Raw genomic sequence first — 23,998 nt, 5'->3', positions numbered from 1 at the left:
AAAAAAAAAAAAGCCGGGCGCGGTGGCTCAAGCCTGTAATCCCAGCACTTTGGGAGGCCGAGACGGGCGGATCACAAGGTCAGGAGATCAAGACCATCCTGGCTAACATGGTGAAACCCCCGTCTCTACTAAAAAATACAAAAAAACTAGCCGGGCGAGGTGGCAGGCGCCTGTAGTCCCAGCTACTTGGGAGGCTGAGGCAGGAGAATGGCGTGAACCCGGGAGGTGGAGCTTGCAGTGAGCTGAGACCCGGCCACTGCACTCCAGCCTGGGCAACAGAGCGAGACTCCGTCTCAAAAAAAAATAATAATAAATAATTAATTAAAAATTAAAAACAAAGTGGGAAAGCTTGTTTGGAATCCAAGAGCCTTTTGAATGCAGCAAAACTACAATTCCGCAGATGCCACTAATTTAGAGTCTGGAGTAATTAAGACCCTCTAGTGACTGACATAAAGTTTACCTCTATATGTCCTAGAGGAAGTGAGAAAAGCCTGCCAACAAAATTGAATAGTATAGATATCAGAGGCAATTACATACCCCACTTAAGGAAACACACTTTCAAGTCCTTTGGAAGGAAACTTTCATAAATGCCATGTATCATTACAAATAAATCTTATTAAAAGTGAAAATTGCCAAGTACAGGCAAAGTTCCTATTATTGATTTCTTTAAATGCTCTTAATTCACATCAGATTTTCCACTTACCCCAAATCTCTTTTAAAAAGCTTTCATGGACACATTTGCCAGAAGTTTCAAATCACAGAAGTAAAGGATTGTTACTAAATACTAAAGACTATACAGTACACTTCCCTTAAAATTTCTAAGTATACAGAATAGGAAAATTTAAATTTCTTCATCTTGCAAGATGTGGATCATGACTCTTCTGGAGGAGGGGATTAAATATATTAACTGAAATCCAAATTCTGCTTATATTGTGAAGTAAAAGTTAATTCATGACACTACTGAAATGATAAATAATTATCTGTTGGTGTTTTACCTGTTTATGCTATACCATCTTAAACTATTTTGCCAAGGCTACATGGTTTAGGTGATTTTTGCCTCAACCTTAGAGACAAATGTTCCTTATTCCTTAATCCTGTGTCTCTAGACTCTTTTCACCTGCAAATGGATTAAAAACTTAAGGGCCTGGCTAGGCACCATGCTCACGCCTGTAATCCCAGCACTTTGGGAGGGTGAGTTCGAGACCAGCCTGGCCAACATGGCGAGACTCTGTCTCTAATGAAAATACAAAAATTAGCCAGGCATTGTGGCGCATGCCTGTAATTCCAGCTACTCAGGAGGCTGAGGCAGGAGAATCGCTTGAACCTGGGAGGTGGAGGTTGCAGTGAGCCGAGATGGTGCCTCTGCACTCCAGCCTGGGTGACAGAGCAAGAGTCTGTCTCCAAAAAAATAAAAAATAAAAAAAAAATAAAAAAAATAAAAAAATAAAAAAAAATCTTAACACCTTAAGGGCCTAATCTCAGGGGGAAACACCTCAGGAAAGGGACCAAAGTGGTCTCCTTTCAGACTTCTCCCTAAACTGAAGCTTGAGGAGGCTCATGTGTGGCCTAGTGCAGCATGGCACAACTGGGCACTCTACAGAGATGTTCTGCAAGCAGTATCTCAGTACTGGTAAATAACTTGCCTAGAAAATGGTAATGTGTTGCAATTACAAATGAACTTTGAGTGTGACAGTAGAAAATAATGAATTCCAGCTCCTGCGTATGTAGGAACTGTAGAATGCCAATGCCCAGAGTACACATGGGTGGCGATTTCAAACCCTTGTATCATGCCATTTGCAGGTCTTTGAAAAGAATTTATCCATATAAAATGGTCTTACTCCCCTGAGTTGCCAAAGCTACAGCCACCATGTTCAAGGTTACTTCTGAATGTCCTAATTATCGTCAAGTAAGCTAAAAACAAAGAGGCCCTGCTGTCCTACTGTCATGGTCCTGAACAGAAAGCAACAGGATCTGGGCCCAGCTTACACTGTTCTCCTGGATCTGTGTTTGTTTTCTTTGGCTGGCGTGACATTGAGGACCCATGTTTTTTTCTCAAACGACAGTAAAATTAATAGCATAGCTAGGTTCTGCTGGGATAATGTACAACAAATAGCAAATATGTCAACTTCCACTTCTAAGATCAGGCATAATCATCAGAGCTAACATATTGGGCACTCATATGACAGACACTGCTACATAAGGACTTTCACGTGGGGTCTAGTTAACTGTGAGTTGTACTTTATACCTCAGTTTCCTCACCTGTAAAATGGAAAGGCTTAGTACACTTAACAGTGTCAAGCAGCTGTGTGTGCCACAGGGCAACAGGCATATGAGCAGCCTGGCTCCAGAGCCCACTGGGCTCACCTTGACCCACAGCAATTTACAAGTCTACAATAACACCTGTGTGGTCTCTTGGGCAACTTCTTAATTCTCCTTGTCAGCTGAAAGAATGATTAAGATTCTCTTAGCAGTGAGGGTCAGTAGGTGTGGTGGCTAAAAGGATGGACTGGAGAGTTGTCCAGTTTTAATCATGATCTGCCGTTTATTGACTGTATGGCCTTGGTGAGTTTAAGTTCTCCAACTTGATTTCCATACATGCAAAATGCCGGTGACCATAGAATCTATCTCCTAAGCGTTGTAAGGAAGCAGAAAACCAGTGCCTGGCACTGTTGAGCTATTATCTTAGTGAAAACCCACTCTCCTGGTTTTTTCTCTATCATTGACAAAGACTGAAATTTTGCTGTGATGCCTTGCCCTGATGATAGGCATATGAAAACAAAGAGGCTTCAGGAAAATGCTTATTTACTTATTTCCCTCTAGCATAAAGAACTAAGAAGCTGGGTTATTGTTGCTGAAGGTCACCCTCAATCAGCTCAACATCCGTGCTTCTCGGAAATGAGTAGATCAGAGGGCAGCAGAAAAATGCCAAGACCTATTAGTGAGTGGGCCAGAGACACGACAGGATGTCCCTGCCAATTGTTAACAGTAACCCCCAACTAATAGCAAGTTGGTATATGTCATAAAATGAATAACTTGAGCAGTGCAATGCTATTTTTACAAACTTGTAAGGCTTTGACTTATATACACACGGATGTGGCATCACTTGGGAAAATAAGATGTGCAGTTATGACTTGATGTAAGAACAGAACTGGAAAATCCACATAGTATTGGAGGTTGATATTTGGAGCTGACTAAGGGGTAGGGATGAACTTACAAACCTTATCGACAAATTACAGATATTTAATAAATTTTGGGTGCCTACCAAGTACTTGTAATGTGCTGGGGGCTGAGGACAAAGGTGAATCTAACATACTCCCCATCTGGCAGGAATCCAGCCCTTCTGAAGGAGACAGACATAAAGAAACTACATGTTGCTGGCTTATCAGAATGAAATGATAAGCCATATGTACTTGGACTAGCCATGCCAGTCCCTAATCCAGAAGTATATTCCTCTAGGGCAATAAAATGGCTTAGATTTTATAAAATGCCCCGACTTTCTACAAACCTTAGTTCACACACTCTTTATCACAACTCTATAAGAAGGTTTTTTGTCCTTATTTTACAAGAAAACTGAAAGTGGTTAATTTATTTTCCTGTTATTTTAAAGCTACTTAGTGGTAGAGCTGGCACTTAAGCCCATATTGTTTGATCTCAAAGCCAGTCCTTTCTCTAGTGCACCAGGCCACACAATTTTCACCTTACTCACCAAGGTTAGGAATGGTATTTATTCCCCAGTCATTACAGCCCAAAGAAAAGGAATGGTAAGTTTTGCTTAAAAAGCAAGGGTCATGTCCCAGCACTTTGGGAGGCCAAGGTAGGCAGATCACTTGAATCCAAGAGTTTGAGACCAACCTGGGCAACATAGCGAGACCTTGTCTCTACTAAAAATACAAAAAATTAGCCAGGCATGGTGGTGCGTGCCTGTAATCCCACCTACTTGGGAGGCTGAGGCATGAGAATCACTTGAACCCAAACCCAGGAGGCAGAGGTTGCAGTGAGCTGAGACGGCGCCACAGCACTCCAGCCAGGGTGACCGAGTGAGACTCTTTTTTTTTTTAAAAAAATAAAAAAAAAAGGAAAGGGTCATCTAATTGGAGCCTGGTACTACAAATTGGGGGTTTCGATTATTGATTGATTATTAATAGGACTATGGAGGCAATTTAGGTTCCCTTAAACTTTTGATGACAGTATTTTAGTGAGGAAATATTTGACTAAATTGACCAAATTCCCTCATTGTAACACCTGGTTACAAATACTGGCAATGTTGATTTGTTGACTTTTGGTGTAAAGGAAGGAACACTGGATACACGAGCTCTTTTCCCACAGCTGCTGCTGTATGATTCAGGTAACATCTGTTTCTTATGCCTCTATGAAATGAAGAAATTGTACTAATTTCCCTAAAGTCCTCTTATGTCTAAAATCATTTCTCTATGATATAATGATCCCTCAAATGTCCATTCCCTCTTGGGAAAGGGTGCTCCCCAGGGGCCTCCAGATGGCATACTCCTTGTGCTTGAATGCAATACTCTTAGTTATGATTTTTGGTCTGCAGTCTGATGCTCTACCCCTGAGCTATACCACCTCCTAGTTATGATTTTTTAGTATAAAAATGTTATGGAAAAAAAGTGAAGTTCATGGCTATCCCAAAATACTGGACCTGGACACTGTTCCTCAATTAAATGTGAAAAGAAGAACCTTGGTTTTGGGGATTTTAGGAGAGGGGCATGTGTGTGTTTGTGGTACCTATTATGCTTCACTGTCTGCTAACAAGGTTGTTCAACATGAATGTAGCTAGAAGCCCAAGAAGTCCATCAAACCAGAGGCAGAGGTTCTTGCTTCTTCACCAACTCACTGTTTAGTTTCTAAAGAGACTGGTTTTGTAGAAACCAAAATTTTAGTGCTGGAACTAAAAATCTGCTGCAACTTGTGACTTTTTCTACCCCAAAGGTCCAGTTGCTCTTATGTGTGTCAGTAACTCACTCTCCTCCCCACCCAAAATCTTTGAACGTGAAGACCTACAGATAGTAAACTTTTTGGCAATGAATAAATAACTTATCTTTTCTTCTCTTTATTTTTTCTCTTTTTATTTTTTTCCTTTTTTATTTTTATAGAGACAGGGTCTCCCTATGTTACCCGGGCTGGTCTCAAACTCCTGGGCTCAAGGGATCCTCCCACCTTGGCCTCCCAAAGTGCTGGGATTATAGGTGTAAGCCACCATGCCTGCCCTTACTTCTAAAAAAAATTAAGCTTTATAAGGACTTCATCCCTGATTATTTAATCTTTAAGGTGAATGTACGTAACATTTAACCATTTTAAAGTAAACAGTTCAGTGGCATTTAGTAGCTGGTTGTGTGTTGTGAATATACGACCACCTCTACCTAGTTCTAAAACATTTCCATTGCTCCAAAATAAAACCTGATATCATTAAATGGTTCCCCTCGTTCCCCTCTCCCTGGATATTTCTTATACATAGAATCTTATGTGTCTTTTTGTGTCTGGCTTTTCACTTAGATGAGCCCAAGAAACATGCTATATGTTGTAGCATGTGTACTTCATTTCTTTTTATGGCTGAGTAATATTCTATTGTATATATACACTATACATTTTTGTTTCATTTTGAGACAGAGTCTCACTTGTCACCCAGGCTGGAGTGTAATGGTGAGAACTCTGCTCACTACAACCCCTGCCTCCCAAATTCAAGCAATTCTCCTGCCTCAGCCTCCCAAATAGCTAGGATTACAGACGCCTGCCACCACGCCTAATTTTCTTTTGTATTTTTAGTACAGACAGGGTTTCGCCATCTTGGTCAGGCTGCTCTTGAAGTCCTGACCTCAGGTGATCCACCTGCCTAGGCCTCCCAAAGATATGGGATTACAGATGGGAGCCACCAAGCCCCACCTACACTATAAATTGTTATCCATCCGTTGATGGGCATTTAAGCTGTTTCCACCTTTCGGCAATTGTGAATAGTGCTGCAATGAAAGTGGGTTTTATTTTGAGTACCTGTTTTCAATTTGGGGAGTATTTACCAAGGCATGAAATGGTTGGGTCATGTAGTAATTATTTAACTTAAAGAATCACTGAACTATTTTCCACAGTAGCTGATCCATTTTATGTTCCTATCAGCAATGTACTTTACAGTTCTTAAGAGTCTTTATCAACTAAAGCTATTTTCCCTTTCTCTTCATGCTAACAGTTGTTAGTCCTTTCATTATCCTCCTTTCTTCCTTCCTTGCCTCCAGACCACAAAATATCAGATTAGCTGATTAGTGTTCTGATTAGATGAAGCTCCGTATAAACATAAGTAGTATCAGTCCATGACCCTTAGCACAACGTGCCTGCATAATTTGGAAGGTGGAGGTAGTGGTGGTGTTTGGTTGGTGGTGGTGAGAGATGAGTAGGGACTGACTAATATTTCTCAAGATTGGAGACTGTCTGATTCATGTTTTTATCCCTGTAATTCCTAGAGCAGTTATGATTTACAATTTCTTGAAACCTAAGACTTTACAAGTGACAGTAGTACAATTTTCCCCTCTAATAATCCCTTCCCATGCACTAAAAGTTAAAACTCTTTTAAACTTAAAAGTTAAAACTCTTTTAAACTTAAAAGTTAAAACTCCTTTAAACTTAAAAGTTAAAACTCTTTTAAACTTAAGTTAAAACTCTTTTAAATTTTAAATTTAAAACTCTTTAAATTTTTTTTTTTTTTTTTTTTTTTTGAGAGGCGGAGTCTTGCCTCTGCCGCCCAGGCCCTGGAGTGCAGTGGCCGGCTCTCAGCTCACTGCAAGCTGCCGCCCTCCGCGGGTTGCACAGCCATTCTCCAGATACATACAGCCTCCCGAGTAAGCTGGACTAAAAAAAGCAGGCCCCGCCTCGTCCGGCCGGCTAGTTTTTTGTAATTTTTTAGAAAGAGACGGGAGAGGAGAGGAGGGGTTTCATCGTATTAGCCAGGGATGGTCTCGATCTCCTGACCTCATGATCAACGACACCGCCTCGGCCACACACCAAGTAGCAGGGGATCGGCTTGGCACCCAACAGCGAGCGACACCGAAGAACCGCGCCCGGCCAAAACTTTTAAATTTAAAACTAAAATGTAAAACAAATTTAAAGCTCATTTGTCTCAATCTGTTAGTCAATATTAGGGAATCAAGATGTTAACTAGAGAGGAGGTGGATCAAAGGAAGTCCCTTTTGCTGGTAGCTAAGTGCCCGCAGATGCTGATGAAATTACCCTGAGGCCATATTCATGGCACACGTAGAGATAACATTCCACATTTCATGCTGAGCACTGTGTGAGCAAAGATGACACCCACAGAGAAGTTCTAGAAAACTCTGCTCTAAGGTTTGTGTCTTGTGGAAATATGACTGTAGTTGCCAAATTATTTACCTGAAATAAATGCCATTTCTCAGGTACAGCTAAAGAGATGTCATATTAAAAGTAATTGGAGACAATACAATGAAATTTTAGTGTTTAAATTTTGGTATTTTTTATATTAAAAATTATGTAAACCTGGATTTCTTTATAGGTGCCAAAGAACGCTCTGAGATCTATGAAGCATTTGAAAACATCTATCCTATTCTAAAAGGTTTTAAAAAAGCCTGAGCATATCATTCAACATCTCACATTATTCTGGTTTGAATAAGTCCATAAGCCAAGCACAGAAACAGCTGGATTCTTCTACCTTTAATTGTAGATGTTCCAAGTACATTACTTATTAAAGGGTGATTCTGTGTAAGTAAACCTGTCTAAGAAACGAAGAAAAATTTGTATTCAAAATGACTCCTTCTGTGTTATTTTCAAAACTGAACAAGTAAACATTTCAAAATTTGAGAGATTTAGGGTCTCACTAGAATGATATTGTAGTATCATTAAGACTCAACGCGTTTCCTTTTAGCTGGAAGGGCCATCTTCCAGTAATTTGCCATAAATAACGAACACAAAGGGAAAGAGGTGAGGCACCTGATACATGTTCTCTAGACCTTTTAGAAAATATGGAATTGTTCCTTTGGCCACATACACGCGAATCTACGAAAAAGGTGATAATGTAGACATCAAGGGAATGGGTGCTTTCCAAAAAAGGAGTGCCTCGCAAATGTTACCACAGCAAAGCTGGAAGAGTCTACAGTGTTACCCAGCATGCTGTTGGCATTGTTGTAAACAAGGGCAAGATTTTTGCCAAGAGAATGAATGTGTCTACTGAGCATACGAAGCACTCTAAGAGCCAAGTAAGTTTCCTGAAACGCGTGAAGGTAAATGATCAGAAAAAGACGTCAAAGGGAGAGGTGTCTGAGTTCAACTGAAGTGCCAGCCTGCTCCACCCAGAGAAGAACTTTGTGAGAACCAATGGAGAGGAGCCTGGGCTGCTGGAACCTATTCCCTATGAGTTCATGGCGTAATAGGTGTTAAAAAAAATTCTGAACTGTACAAATGTTTCTCTTCATTGAGACGTGTGGCGCCCCCCTCCCTTAAAGAAATATTTAAACTACATTTTGTATCCAAAAACCTCAATACTCTGCTGTTAAGTAACACATTAATACGAGTTCTCTGAAAATACATAGCCATATATAGGAGTTTCAAATAACTGCATAAACTAGATACTGTGATATCATCTACCAGGTACTTAGTACCTATCTTAGGTACTAAGAACTGTGAAGGATCCTGTCTGAATACAAATTAAACATAAGCCCGAGACCTTAAAAAATAATCCTTTTGTTTGAAATGATCAGAGAGAAAGACTTCTCACTTAAAAATAAATCTTAAGTTTTCAGGAACCATTCAAGTTTAGTGTAAACTCCATTCTGAAAATTGGAGAATTTTTGCTTTTGCTTGATTTTGTAATCCTACATGATTTGTATTTTAAAAGACTGGGTAAGATTAAGACGACGGAGGGGCAAAGAGCTCAGATCCAAGACCGAATTAGCTTGTAGAATCCCCAGCATTTGACGGTGATGTGGAGATTAACAGGGAGGGACGGGCTGATATGAATCATGGCTCTTAGCTGTAAATCATCAGTGATTACGTCCTTCACCAAAGTAAGAAAACAGGTTTGTAGGGAGGTAGAGGTCAGTTTCCAACAATTTGAGTTTGTGGTGTCCTGGAATGTCACTTGATACCTAGTAAGTAGTTCTGGATCTTTGGGTATGGAACTTGAGAAAGGAATCCTGGCTGGAGAGAGAATTCAGGGCAGTTTATCAGTGGCTAGCCTAGTAAAATCCTTGAGAATCACTGGTCTATTTAATCTGACCTATAAACCCACTTTTCTCTGTAGTTTAGAGGCATATTCAAACACTAATTACTCTGCTATGATCCTCCCAACACATCATCTTATATATCCCCTATCCCCCAAAAGAAACGTGAAGGGAAGTCCTAACCATCTACCTAGTTCAAATTCTCTTAGAGCATGCCCCAGGATAGGGAAGGTACGTTAGCCACGTGATTAACTTTTCTGAAAGATACAATTCTGATTTTGCACGTTCACTTTGGTTGTTTTCACTATTGGTAAAGTATAATACTATTAACCATATTAATCCTTATGGCATTAGATAGGTACTATAATTCTATCCATTTAATACGAGAAAACAGGCGCAAAGATTAAGGAACTTGCCCCAAGTCACACAGCTATTAAGCAGGTGAGTGAGCCAAAATTCAACCTAGGTCCAAAACCCAGCCCCTTCACCCTACTTTGTTTGCTATAGTTTTAGCCAGATTTTAAAGCATCCACAGCAAGTTAAATTCCCTTATTCCGCTCCCATTCCGTTTACCCAGAATCCTTAGGGTATGGTATTAAAATTTTCTGCATAAGTTTGAGGCTTTAACTCATAGTCTTGGCCTGAGCCAGGAGATAATGACATTTTGTTTGGCAGACTAGCCCCTCTAATATAACTCTCCCCTTGCTTCGGGACCTGTTGCCCCTCAGCAGACCGGAAAAACAACAGCGCCTGGGACAGGCACCCGCGGGGGCCAGAAGGGTCCAAGGAGTCGCCGGGCCCGGGCAGGCTCGCCGGAATCCCAGCCCGCCTCCCCCCAGGCCCCTCCTCCTGGCCCAGAATGCACCCGGTTGAAAACAAAATCCCACGTGACTGGCTCTCCTCTCAGGCCATCATGGCGTCTCCCAGTGGGAAGGGACCCCGGGCGCCGGAGGCTCCTGGGTGCGGGCCCCGGCCGCTCGCCCGGGACCTGGTGGACTCTGTGGACGACGCGGAGGGGCTGTACGTGGCTGTGGAGCGCTGTCCGCTGTGCAACACTACCCGCCGGCGGCTGACCTGCGCCAAATGCGTTCAGAGCGGCGATTTCGTCTACTTCGACGGCCGCGACAGGGAGAGGTACGGCGGCCGCCACGGCCCTATTGTTTCTTCTGCTGTGTCTCCTCCAGCCAGGCGGCCGAAGGCTGGAACTTGGGGCTCCCCGTCCGGGCACGAGATCCCGGCGAGAGGAGGGAGAGAGAGGGAGTGTAGCTAACTGCTCTGCACCGGAGCTTTGCTACCGGAGGACAGCGTAGGGGCCAGATGAGGGAAGGGCGCCGTTTCCCCATCACCCACCGAAGAGGAGTTTGACCCCACGGTGCTCTTGGCCACTGGGGAAAAAAGGAGTAAGTGGTGACTCTCTGGAGAAGTTTTCCCCTGTAGCTGCCATTGACTTGGATTCCCAGCTCTTTGCTGTATGTGCTCCCATTCAAAAGCTTGGGTTTCTATTTTTTAAAGCACATTTATACTCATTCTCTAGAGAAGAGAGTAGAAGAGAATCAAATAACTGCTTTAAAGGGATTTGGGCCTGGTAGTCTGTCACAGATGGACTTTGTTATCAGACATGCTTACTCTAATGTGTGAGTTGGGGCTTGCTGTTAATTCCCCTTTCCCCTCCCTGCCTCTAAAGATTATTTTGGATTCTTAGGAATTTGTGAAAGTGTTTTGGCCTTGTTTTAAAACTCAGATTGACAGCTGCATGCTTTTAGCTAAGATAATTGCTTTTAGGAACATGTTTTGGTTCCATTTCGAAATCTAAACAGAGAGCTACAAGTTCTTGGTTAAGAAAATTGAAAAATTAGCGTGATTAGCTGCAGGGTCTCCCACTCTCAACTTCTGTTTCAACAACTTAGTGTCAATGATAGTAAGATAGCTAGCATTCTGAGCACAAAAATTCAGGTATTAATTCATTAGCAACAACCCAATAACTTATCCCCAACGTACTAGGAAGCTGCACAGTAAGTGCTTTGCCCTAGGTCACACAAATAAGTGTAGGAACAAGAATTAAAATTCAGACAGCTTGGACCTATGTACCCGCATTTAACCACTAGATACTATATCCTCTATATTTGGGAATGTTTTGAGTTCTTAGTATTTCTGTGATCGTGGATGGAGTTCTTTTCTTTCTCTTTTGAGGAGATTTGAATGACAAACTTTTTTAGTTTGTTGCTGTGTCTCATTGGTGCTCTTGATGACTTTAGAAACTGCTTATGTAGTAAGTGATAGCTTTAAAAATTAAACCAGTTATAAAAATACTGGATATGAGATGGAAATGTCTAACTGATGGATTTAATTGAGGATTTAGTTCTGGACCTTCTTGTCTGTCTACACGTTTTACTATATCTATTCACATAATTTAAATATCATCTATGTGCTTAAGACTGCCAGACTTGCATCTCCAACCTAGACTTCTCTAAAGTCCAGAAAACAGCTGCCTATTCAACATCAATATTTAGATTTGTAATAGATATCTTCATTTTAATATGGCAAACTGAACTCCGTATTTTCCATCATAAATCTGTTTTCCCATGCTCATCCCAACCCAGTAAATGTCAATCTCATTGTTCGTTTGGTTCAGGCTAAAAAACCTTTCAGTTCTCCTTGACTCCTCTCATAACGTGACTCGATTTAGTCCCATCAACAAATCCCATCTACTCTTCACAAGTTATCTTAAATCTGACCCTTTCACCATCACCTGGTCCGATCTACCAGAGACATAAGGTTATTTCCTCTTATATCTCTGCTTCCATCCTTGCTCCCCTTTTATGCAATTTCCATGTTGCAGCCAGCGTTATGCTACTCCTCCATTTCTGTTCAGATCTTCCAGTGGTTTTTCGCTTTACCCAAAGTAAAAGCTGGAGTCCTTAACCAAAGTTCTATATTATCTGTTCCTCTGATTTAATCTCCTATATTTTCTCTCTTAACTAATCTGCTGTGCCACTGTGGCCTCCTTGTCTGTCCTCAGACATACCAAGAACACTCCTTCCTCAGGACCTTTGCAGTGGTATTTAGACAGCCAGGAACTCTTTCTCTATCAGAAATCTTCAGGGCTGCCTCCTTTTTTTTTTTTTTTTTAGGTGCTTGCTCATATCTTAGAGAGTATCTTTCTGATCCTTCTATTAAAATGCTAACCTCTTGCCTGTTTAACCAGCTTTATTATCTTTTCTTTTCCATCACCATCTGATGGCTGTGCATATTAATTTGTCTAACTGCCCCCTACCCAGTGATATAAACTCTATGAGGGCAAGAGTTTTTCTCTTTTATACACTGTTGTATTCTCACATAGTAGAAGCTCAATAAAGATTTATGGAATGATTGAACTGACTCTGGCGCTCTTTCCCAAACTCAGTTTCTAGACCATTTCAGTATTATTCATCATGATCTATTTGTTACTAAAACCAGAAACCTGGGAGTTATCCTAGACTTTTCTTTTTCTCTTACTCTCTGCGTCCAAATAATCAGCAAGTCTAGTTCATTTTGATGTCAAAATATGTCTTGAATGTATCTAACTTTTAGTTCAGACCACCATCTTTTCTCTCCTGACTACTAAGTGATCTCCGTTCTTTTACTCAGACAGCTCTTCGCTACCTTGCCTCTGGTCTCCAAACACAATAGAAATGTAAATAAGCCACAATAGAAATGTAAATAAGATGTCACTGTTTTGCTTAAACCTCTCATTGGCTCCCATTGCATTTAAAATAAAATCCAAGCTCCTTATTATGGCATATGAAGCCTCCTGTGATTTGGCTACTGTTTGCCTCTGTAACTTAGACTCTGAGGTTGAGTTTAAAATGTGGGCTTTGGACTCATGCTCCCTTGAATTGAGTCCAAGCTCCACCACTTGCTATGTGATTTCTTTTTTTTTTTTTTTTTTTTGAGACAGGGTCTTGCTCTGTCACCCAGGCTGGAGTGCACTGGCACAATCATGGCATACTGCAGCCTCAAACTCCTGGGCTCAAGCAATCCTCCCATCTTAACCTTTTTAGTAGGTGGGACTACAGGCATGCACCACCATACCTGGCTAATTTTTAAATTTTTTGTAGAGACAAGGTCTCCCTGTGTTGTCCAGGCCAATCTCGAACTTGTGGGCTGAGCCATCCTCCTGTCTCAGCCTCCCAAAGTGTTAGGATTACAGATATGAGCCACCGCGCCCGGCTGCTATGTGAGTTTGAGGAAGTTTTTTTTGATAGGGGAGGGGACAGGGTCTCACCCTGTCACCCAGGCAGTGCAGTGGCAAGATCACAGCTCACTGCAGCTTTGACTTCCCTGGGCTCAAGGGATTCTCCTGTCTCAGCCTCCCTGGTGTCTGGGACTACAGGCGTGCATCAACACGCCTAACTAGTTTTTTTGTATTTTTTGTGGAGACAGGGTTTTGCCGTGTCGCCCAGGCCGATCTTGGACCCCGGAGCTCAAGCCGTCCGCCAGCCCCGGCCTCCCCATGTGCTGGGATTACAGGCGTGAGCCACCATGCCTGGCCCTGAGCAAGTTTCTTAACTTCATGTTTATTTCATTTTGAAAATGGCAGGGTATCTAACTCCATAGGTTTCTGGTAGTGATTACCTAAGAGCATGCATTTAAAGTGTTTAGCATGATGCCTAGAATGTATTAAGCACTCAAATAAGTTCATCCCTGTGCTCCTCCTTTTTCACTGCTCCACAGTTATAGGCCTTCTCTCAAATCCTCAGTCACATGAAACTTCCACCAGTGGGGCTTTTTCCTTGCCGTTTCTTCTGCCTGGAACACTTTTCCTCCTGATTGATACCTTGTCTTTCACCATTCAACTTAAAGTCCACTTCTTCGGTGAGGCCTTTCCTGACCTCCCTCACTGAGATAGGTTCCCACCTCCATCTTTTCCCCCATTATTTGCTGTCAAAATACCCTATTTCTTTCATGGTACCACACATGATGTGTAATACTATTTATTTGAGGAAGATGGCCACATCCAGAATGTAGTTTCATGAAGGCATGAATTCTAGTCTTGTTCTTTCAGATCACCAGCCCAGCAGCAGCAGGTAGCAGAACTTAGGCGAGTTGTTGAAGGAATGTCAAAAGCAATACAACTTTTGAAACTCAACATAGGGGTTGGGCGCAGTGGCTCATGCCTGTAATCCGAGCACTTTGGGAAGCCAAGGCAGGCGGATCACTTGAGACCAGGAGAGCGAGACTAGCCTGGCCAACATGGTGAAACCCTATCTCTACTAAAAATACAAAAATTAGACCAAGTGCGGTGGCTCACATCTGTAATCCCAGCACTTTGGGAGGCCGAGGCGGGCAGATCATGAGGTCAAGAGATCGAGACCATCCTAGCCAACATGGTGAAACCTTGTCTCTGCTAAAAATACAAAAATAAGCTGGGCGTGGTGGCACGCGTGCCTGTGGTCTCAGCTACTCAGGAGGCTGAGGCAGGAGAATCACCTGAACCCAGGAGGTGGAGGTTGCAGTGAGCCAAAATCATGCCACTGCACTCCAGTCTGGTGACAGAGTGAGACTCCATCTCAAAAAAACAAAAACAAAAACCAAAATTAGCTGGGTGTTGTGGTGCAGGCCTGTAATCCCAGCTACTTGGGAGGCTGAGGCCTGAGAATCGCTTGAACCTGGGAGGCAGAGGCTGCAGTGAGCCGAGATCACGCCACTGTACTTCAGCCTGGGCGACAGAGCAAGACTCCATCTCAAATCAAAAAAGAAGAAAGAAAATCCCAAAAATTCTTGGCTAAATGTGAGCATTAGATTTTCAGAAGAGAGATATGTCATAGTGGATTTCCTTTCCTGACCAAGCAGAAAAATATAAAGCAAATACCAGAACCATTCAGAATTTAGAATAAAAAAGAAATTTTAGGGTTCAGGGATAACAGAACTGTCACAGTGGTCTGCTTAGGTCAGCTTCACCTAACTCTCCATCTTTCTCTTTTCCAAACTGTGTTTTAAGAAGAATGGCTTGTTAGTTTTTCTTTGTTTCTAGAATTGTGCCCAATATCTAGTAGGGTGAAAGAATCTCTTGAGACCCAGGACCGTTGTTCTAAGAGCCAAATATTTTTTAATGAGCTCTCATCGTGCACTGTTATGTGCATAAAATGTTCTGGCAATACAGAGGAGAAAGACAGGTCTCTGCTCTCAAGGATTTTTACTGACTGTCAATAGGCCTTGAATTGTGTGGGCCACAGGTTGATTGTGAGATATTCTATCTTCAAATTTTGTATTCTGTGATTGACTTTAGACTCTTTTTCCTTTTAACTTCATGACAAGCCTCTCACTAACTGTAGAAAACCACTTGTTAATAAAATATGGAACCTTACAGCGCAGTTTTAAAACCCTTGTTTAACCTCTGATTTTCAGTAAATTAGCCAACCGGCTGTGCCTACATGGATCTTGAATGTGATCATGCATATCAAAGTTCTTGTAAAGGTAAATGTATTTTTTAAGGTTCCATTAACAGACTAGCTGAATATCTAGGTTTTAGTGGTTTGGCAGCTCAAGGAAAATTAAGTATTAAAGAAATAAATCGATCTCACGTTAATTAGTTCCTTTGACTCTTAAGGAGGGAACCATGTGTCTTTATAAACTACAATATGAGTTTGGCAGACAGATTAGTTGAGAAATACCTAAACTCATTATTTTTTGTTGTTGTTGTTCGATGGGAAGACTTCCCTGCAACTTTGGTGTCCTCACCCACATCATCCTTTCCTCATCTCCCACCTTGCCCCCAGTCCTGAACAGTACCTCCTCTATTTTCTCACCTGCCTTTTCTCCCCAACTCCTGCCCCAGGGGAGACCCAGCCTTCAGTGTAAACTGAAGGTGCGTTCCCTATCATCTGCCCTTTAAACTGTATGCTTCCTTAAGGGATGAAGAAGAGGAATGATATTAGGCAGTACCTCCAACACAATCTTCTTTGAATCTGTACTGCTGGACATATTAAAATTACAGGAACAGAACTGTATGGATTATGTATTTGTCTGACACCAGAAATAGCACTGCTACCCAGTAGACACCTGATAGGTTGAAGTAATCTTTCCACTCACAACAGGAAAGAAATTGGTTACCAGTTCTTGTTAGATGGGGGAATGGGACTGAGAATTAATCTAAGGATACCTGGGGAAATGTACCTGCTGGTTTAGGAGCCCTTGATTTTCACATGTGGATTTAAAAGAAAGACAAATTGTATGAACATCTAGGTACTACTTTATAATTATGTTTTCAGGAATGATGTCACATTATCTTCACTGACAAGTTTTAGAATATATGATTATACTTTTGCCAGGAAACAGAAATGCATGCCCTAAACAAATTGAGAAATGGGATAAAGGATGAAGAAGAAATTTAAATATTACTGCAGATTTCAAGGGGAAGGCACAACCAACATCCAAAAAATACCCTTTAGATACTTCTGTTCTCCCTCCAGTATATTTTGGGTTGTCAACCACTGTGGCCCATATAAATCTATTGTCTTGAGAATTCAATTCTGTATGCTGAACTCAGCAGAACAAAAGCTCTACAGGTAGACAGGAGCTCACCAGCCTTACAACTGTTTCACTGTGTCCTTCAGAGAGTCTCAGTTCTTGTCCCATGGAGTTTGTTTATAGTGTTTTCACCAGAAAATGTGGCTCTGTTAGGAAAATATAACTTGTTTTCAGCCAGTATCACTGGCTACTCTTACGATTATACCTTCTAGAACTTATAAAAGGTTTTTGCATTTACTGTCTCATTTCTTCTCTACCCTCACCCCATGAGTTGTTAATGTATTTAAAGCAGAAAAAACTGGGTCTCAGGGTTGTTGTGACTGACTTATTCCCGGGCTCTGCTAATTCTTAAGTTCATATTTAGATCTGAACTATATTTTTATACTGTGTGCATGTGTGTGTGTAACAGTATCAGAAAAGAAAAGCATTACATTTTGTTACACAGATTGCTGTATCTTGGAAGGTCCTATGTGCTCTAGTGAACCAAGGGCTGGGATTAACCCTGGAGAGGCCGCACCCCTCACCTGTACACCCTGCCACTGTGTGAAGATTCCTGAAATGCCCAGTTTCTCTCACCTCTAGATATTTTCAAGGCCTGTCATAATGCAAAAGAGTTTTCATAATCTCAAGTCTCTTTTGAACACCAAAAGACATACTTCATGGAAAATAAAATGTGATTATATAAAAATAATCCTGAGATTTGCCACCTCCTGTTGCTAGGGAAGGTACTGAATTGATGTGAGGATGGAAATTAAGTTTACATTTTAAATCAAAATGCATGTTTTTAAAGAGAGCTAAATATTGTAAATATGACATTTGAAATTTTGAAATGTTTAGCTCAAACATTGTAGAAATAGGAAAATTCTCTCACAATCTCACCACATAAAGGTGCCTCTATTATGGATGAGGCACAGTCCTGAATATTCTATGCATATTCTCTGCCAGAGTGGGATCACATGACACAACTATTTTGCTGAGTTTTTTATATTTTTTTGGGTTTTTTTGGTCATTTAACATACCTAAACATCTTTTCATGCCAGTACACAATATTTTCCTTTTACAGCTGTGAATTTTATCTTTTAAAACCCAAAGTTAGAATCATTCAGTCACTTCATGAAAAAAAAAGGATTATATATGACTATCCCTTTTATTTTCTGTTTATTTACTATTTTACAAACAAAATGAACTTTTCTATTTTTGTTTCTAAAGGATGCCTCAGTTTAGAGTAAGCTGAATGAGGGAACTGTAGTATACATATTCTCTGTGTGCAGAAGAAGCGAGTGTAGTTAGGACTGCCTTATCCTGGTTTCGTAATCCCTCAGTCTCTTCTATAGAACTGTATTCTATAGTTGAGCTTAATGCATAGTAAGATTAAGTGCAGAATCACTCATTGCAGTGAAGAAGCGGAAAGCTGGCATATGTGTGTGCTAAGCATCTGTACCCACTGCTTTCACATTTATCTTATTTAATCCCTTTACCAAGGAGTGTGTAAGCATTATTCCCGTTTTACAAATGAGGAAACTAAACAGCACTTTGTTTCTATTTTATTTTATTTTATTTTTTGAGACACGGGTTCTAACTCTGCCACCCAGGCCAAAGTATAGTGTAGGATCATAGCTCACTGCAGCCTCTAATTCATGGCTCAAAGGATCCTCCTACCTCAGCCTCCAGAGAAGTTAGGTCTACAGCCATGTACCACCATGCCCAGCTATTTTTTAATATATATGTATTTTTTTTGTAGAGATGTAGTCTTACTATGTTGCCAGGCTGGTCTTGGACTCCTTGACTCAAATAATCTTCCTGCCTCAGACTCCTAAAGTGTTGAGATTACAGGTGTGAGCCACCACACCTGGCCTGTTTCTAATTTCCGTAAATGATTTTTAACCTTTATTCCTGACAGTGGAATATATTTATACTATGCTTTCTCATATTCTAAATATTCTAACATAAGGTTTAAAATCGTGATAAGGACCAGGTTTTAAATCTTATTTGCCTATGAAAATCATACTCTTGTATGATTAAAAAATAAAAGCACACTCGTATCTTTGCCTATAAAAATATTTTAATGTCTTTTGTGGCAATATACTATCATTTAGTCTTTCTCCCATTGAACACTAGTTTCCATTTCCTTGCAGTTAGGCCTGATTTTATGATTGGTGCCTTCAAACATGAATCTTCCTTCATCTCTGTTATTTTCTTAGGATAGATTCTTTGAAATGCAGTAACCGAATCAAAGGGTTGGATATTTTTTTTTAGGTCCTCAATTGCTTATTTGAAATCTATTTTTTGCCTTTCTTAAAGTACATTAATAGTGTTTCTGAGACTTTTCATTGCCATAACCGTAGGCACAAAGTAAATGTGTAACCCTGGAATGAGGGAAAGGACTGGACAGGCGGGTAGAGGGGTGAGAGTTACTTTATGAAAGGTACTATGCTTGGGACATAGTAAGTGCTCAGTAAATTGTGGGTGTTATAGTGAGACTAGTTATTCCTAGCACAGTATTAATGGTCTGCATCCCTAATAGAGTGCATGCCCTGGTGGTGTTTTTCTGATAATAAAGGGCAGATTTGTGTGAATAGTCTGACCTGTGGTTAGGTCCACTCAGTTGCCCGTAATTGTAGTCGGGGTACAGAGTGGAAGTGAGACTTGCATTCATAACCACTACCGCATTAGTAGCATACTCCCATCATTGTTTTCCCACTTGGCATGTTGAAATGCTTTGGGGCATTTACATAGAATTTTCTCTGCCTCCATGCCCTTCCTTCCCTTAACAGGATCAACTCTGGCTCACCCTCAGGTCTCAGTGTGGACAGGCAGTCCTCCCGGGTGGCTCCCTCTGAAGCCCGAGCTGGGTTGTGTGCTTTCTTTGGTGCCACTGGGGCTGTGTGTGAGCACCCTTCTCCTTGTTCCCGTCTGTCTGTATCACAGAGGGATTGCTGGAAAGTCAGTTTAAAGGAGTACCTTTTTTTAACAGAAAAAAATCGTAAGTCATAAAAGTATGGAAGAATTTATGAAACAACAAAGTTCATTTGAGAGAATGCTTTTTTAGGGGGGAACAACCCAAGTCATTTAAGTATGGAATAATTTAGTAAATAATATAGAAGACTTTTTTAATTGGGAGAGAAAATACAGGAAATAGTGTTGTAAGAGCCAGGTGTGGAACAGATTCACTGGCAGATTTCTTTCAGAAAACGGCACAAAACTAGTGTCATTAAACAACAGAAAATGATGTGTGCCTACATAAAAGTTCAGAAAATTCTGTAGAGCAAAAACATAAGTAACAAGAAAATAGAAAAAATATTTTATGTGAAAGAAAAATGGCCAATTTCCCTGCTAACTAATCCTTCAAGGGGAAAAAAAACCTATTAAAAAATTGGGTGAAGGACATAGGGAAATAACAAGAAAAATAAGTAGCCAATAAAGTATGAAAAGTTGTTCCAACTTTCTAATAATGAAATAAATGTAAATAAATGAGTTACGAACCATCTCTCAGAGGGAGGGATGGGAGGCCAATCAGATTAGCAAAGAATAAAAAGAAATGTCCAATGTCTGGGGAGAGTGTGAGAAAACAGGTTCTGTTGGTGGGTTGTAAATTGTATGAAGTGTTTTGGAGGAAATTTTGAGGATTACCCACAATGTTGCTTGTAAATATCTTTGACTAAGCAGTTTATTTTATTTTATTTTATTTATTTATTTATTTTGAGACAGTTTCACTGTGTCACCCAGGCTGGAGTGCAATGGTGTGATCTCAGCTCACTGCAACCTCCGCCTCCCGGGTGCAAGCGATTCTCCTGGCTCAGCCTCCCAAGTAGCTGGGATTACAGGCACCTGCCACCACACCCGGCTCATTTTTTGTGTTTTTAGTAGAGACAGAGTCTCACCATGTTGGCCAGGCCGGTCTCGAACTCCTGACCTCAGGTGATTCACCCACCTCGGCCTCCCAAAGTGCTGGAATTACAGGCATGAGCCACGGTGCCCAGCCCAGTTTATTTTATTTATAGGAATTTTCAGAGAGAAACTTAAAAGCCTGTAAAGGTGCACTAGGCTATTCATTTGTATCGTTACTGATCATAGTGAAAATTTGGAAGGAAGACTGTTGTTCACCTGTAGAGGTTTATATAAATAAATTATATGGCATCCATCCAGCGAAATGCTGTGCACCTGTTAGTGAATTAGATCAATATGTTCTGGCATAGTAAAAGAGACCAAGATATTTTATGTGACAGCTGCAATTTGGAAAACAATATGTGAAATATGGATCCCCCTACACACACTTTTAAAAACTATATATATAATATGTATCATTACATTTGGTTTGACTATAGTGATACTCTTATTTTTCACCTCTTGGAAGCTGTATTGAGAAAGCACAGACTTGTGAAATGAATTTTTTTTCCTTCTGTGAGTGGTGGGATGGAGACTGCAGAGCCTGGATGAGTGACCGAGTGAGCAGTTGCAGCCCTGACACACCCATGTGGCTTGGTATCATCTGCTCTTTAGCTTTGCTGACACCACCTATTTTTGATTTCTTTCGTGAAGGAGGACGTGACTCATGAAGTATTAGGTTGGTGCAAAAGTAGTTGCTGTCTTTGCTGTTCCTTTCAATATTTGATGCGCTAGGACTTATATTTTGTTCGTTATTCCTGCTGCCATCTGTATATTTGTTTGTAAGAGTGTGTTTCTTTTGTGTTTTTAACAAAGTCTGAGAAAATCAACCAGTTCACTATTAAGCTGGACACAGTTGTCTGTCTTCCCAATTTGTTTTAGAGCAAAGTGGCATTTTTACAACAGACCTCAAAGGAGAACTTTTATGGCCTCTAAAGTCAAGATTTTATTTTCCCGTGTCAGTCCTTTGCATGGTTTGAGATTGCTAACTTGTGAGTTTGTTATTTTCTTTTTTTTTTATTTTTTTATTTTTATTTTATGTTATTTTTTTTTGAGACGGAGTCTCGCTCTATCGCCCAGGCTGGAGTGCAGTGGCACAATCTCGGCTCACTGCAAGCTCCGCCTCCCAGGTTTACGCCATTCTCCTGCCTCAGCCTCCCGAGTAGCTGGGACTACAGGCACCCACCACCTCGCCCGGCTAGTTTTTTGTATTTTTTAGTAGAGACGGGGTTTCACCGTGTAGGCCAGGATGGTCTCGATCTCCTGACCTCGTGATCCACCCTTCTTGGCCTCCCAAAGTGCTGGGATTACAGGCTTGAGCCACCGCGCTGTTATTTTCTACATTATCAGAACATAAATCACCATGTTGTCTCAGTGATGTAAAAGTGAATACCATATTAGTCTCTCATTTTTGATGCAAGGAAATGGAAGCATATAACAAGTGATAGGTCCAAGAATTCAAGTCAACTGCAGGAGAATTTATAATTAGATTTCTTAGTATTCTGGAGGATGCCTTGTTCTGTGTCGCAGTTACATAGTAAATGCCTGATAGACTGATTGATGAATCTGTGGGTTCATCCACATTCCACATTGGTTTCTGAGTTTTCTAATACTGTTTCACGCCGTTGCCACCTTACTGGACGTTGCAGTGCTATCCAGTAGAACTTTTCTGCAATGATGGGAATGTTCTTGTTATGCACGCCATCCAGTAAATCATATGTAGCTGTTGAAACGTGGATGGTAGTACAGCTGAAAAACTGAACTTTTAATATAATTTTAATTAATTTAAATGTAAATAGTCACATTATAAGTATATAGTTCTGTCACATATAATATTGCCCATTTGCTTTTTCTGTTTAATGAATATTGTGCATTTTCAGTGATTATTAAATTTGTTAGGGTCATGATTAGACCGTTGTATCTCTTCCTCTTAGATATCTTGGGGTATGTTTCAAACATGGGGTTACGGAAGTAGTATTTTAGAAAGACTTCTTTGTCCAGATTATTTTTAGGTCTGTTATGGCCTGTTGAATTGTTTTCCTTTATGCTGGGAGATAGCCAAAAGCCTATTCTTGAACACCACATCGTGTTACTGCAGCATGAGTCATTATCCCTGTTCCCTTGAAAATGGTCAGTAGGTCACGTTCACTCCATAGTCAGTTGTATGATGTTAGTCATACAATTTTTTTTTTTTTTGGTCCATGCCCTTATTAAGCAGCAAGACACATTTTAGGCACTCAGTAGCCATATGTGGCTGGTGGCTACCACATTGAACAGCACAGATCTAGCAGACATTTATAGAACACTGCCCAACACCTGTAGAATACACATTATTTCAAGTACTCATTGGAACTTTCTCCACGGCGTACCATATATAAAGCCATAAGAGGGTCTTAAGTCACAAGATTGAAATCACACAATGTATTTTGTAGCTATATCAGAATGAATTAAATTAGAAACAGTAACAGTAAGCTACCTAGAAAAGCCTGTGTATCTGAAAATTAAACAATATGCTTCTAAATAACGGATGGGTCAGAAGGATTCTTATGGAAGATTAAAAGTTTCAAACTAAATGATAATGAAAATACACAATATCAAAATCTTAAGGTATAGCTAGAACAGTGCATAGAAGGAAATTTAAAACTTCATGTAATTATATTTAAAAGGAATAGAAGTTTAAAATTGACCTGAGTTATCACCTTAAACTGCAAAATTAAAAAACAAAACAAAACAAAAGACCCCCAAGTAAGTTAGCAAGAAGAAAATAAGGATAGAAAACTGGCAAATAGAAAATAGTAACTGCGGCCAGGCACAGTGGCTCACGCCTATAAGCCCAGCACTTTGGGAGGCCGAGGTGGGTGGATCACCAAGTCAGGAGATCGAAACCATCCTGGCTAACACAGTGAAATCCCATCTCTATTAAAAATACAAAAACAAAACTAGCCAGACTTGGTGGTGGGCGCCTGTAGTCCCAGCTGCTCGGGAGGCTGAGGCGGGAGAATGGCGTGAACCCAGGAGGTGGAGCTTGCAGTGAGCCGAGATTGCACCACTGCACCCCAGCCTGGGCGACAGTGAGACTCTGTCTCAAGAAAAAAAAGAAAAAATAAAATAATAACTGCAATGTGATACCCCTTCTTTTTGATAACTTTTACTAAGTAATTTGTTAGCCTGTAGTAACTAGCAATAAAATTAGTGGAAAAAGTGTACATACAATTTTTTAAAATTTATTATAAGGAATCAATTTATAGGAGAGAGCAGGATTGAGTCCAGATTAGTAATTAAAATTTGTTTTCTAGTGAGAGCATCTATTTCCTTGAATTCAAATTCACTTTAGTGTTCTGATGTACCTGTTTTGACAAATAATTTAACCTGAGGGGAAGATATCTATAGACTTTTTTTTTTTTTTTTTTTTTTTT

The 23,998-nt window shown here is 40.6% G+C and overlaps 2 protein-coding genes across 2 annotated transcripts in view; both read left to right on the top strand.

Annotated features, from left to right (window-relative positions):
• Window positions 1-7,770, top strand: part of TBPL2 (TATA-box binding protein like 2) — a 27,304-nt gene extending 19,534 nt beyond the window's left edge. The window contains exon 7 of the mRNA XM_017873690.1: window positions 7,526-7,770. Coding sequence (XP_017729179.1) covers window positions 7,526-7,602 — 77 coding nt within the window. The 3' untranslated portion in view covers window positions 7,603-7,770. The remainder of the gene's footprint in view (window positions 1-7,525) is intronic.
• Window positions 7,771-10,049: 2,279 nt separating this feature from the next.
• The window catches only part of ATG14 (autophagy related 14), a 46,147-nt gene continuing 32,198 nt past the window's right edge, over window positions 10,050-23,998 (top strand). Inside the window, exon 1 of the mRNA XM_017873689.1 lies at window positions 10,050-10,322. Within this exon, the coding sequence (XP_017729178.1) occupies window positions 10,102-10,322 (221 nt within the window). The 5' untranslated portion in view covers window positions 10,050-10,101. The remainder of the gene's footprint in view (window positions 10,323-23,998) is intronic.

This window comes from Rhinopithecus bieti, unplaced genomic scaffold (assembly GCF_001698545.2).
Source record: "Rhinopithecus bieti isolate Rb0 unplaced genomic scaffold, ASM169854v2 scaffold_7985, whole genome shotgun sequence".
NCBI classification, from domain to species: Eukaryota; Metazoa; Chordata; class Mammalia; order Primates; family Cercopithecidae; genus Rhinopithecus; species Rhinopithecus bieti.
This window is presented reverse-complemented; position numbering and strand designations above follow the sequence as displayed.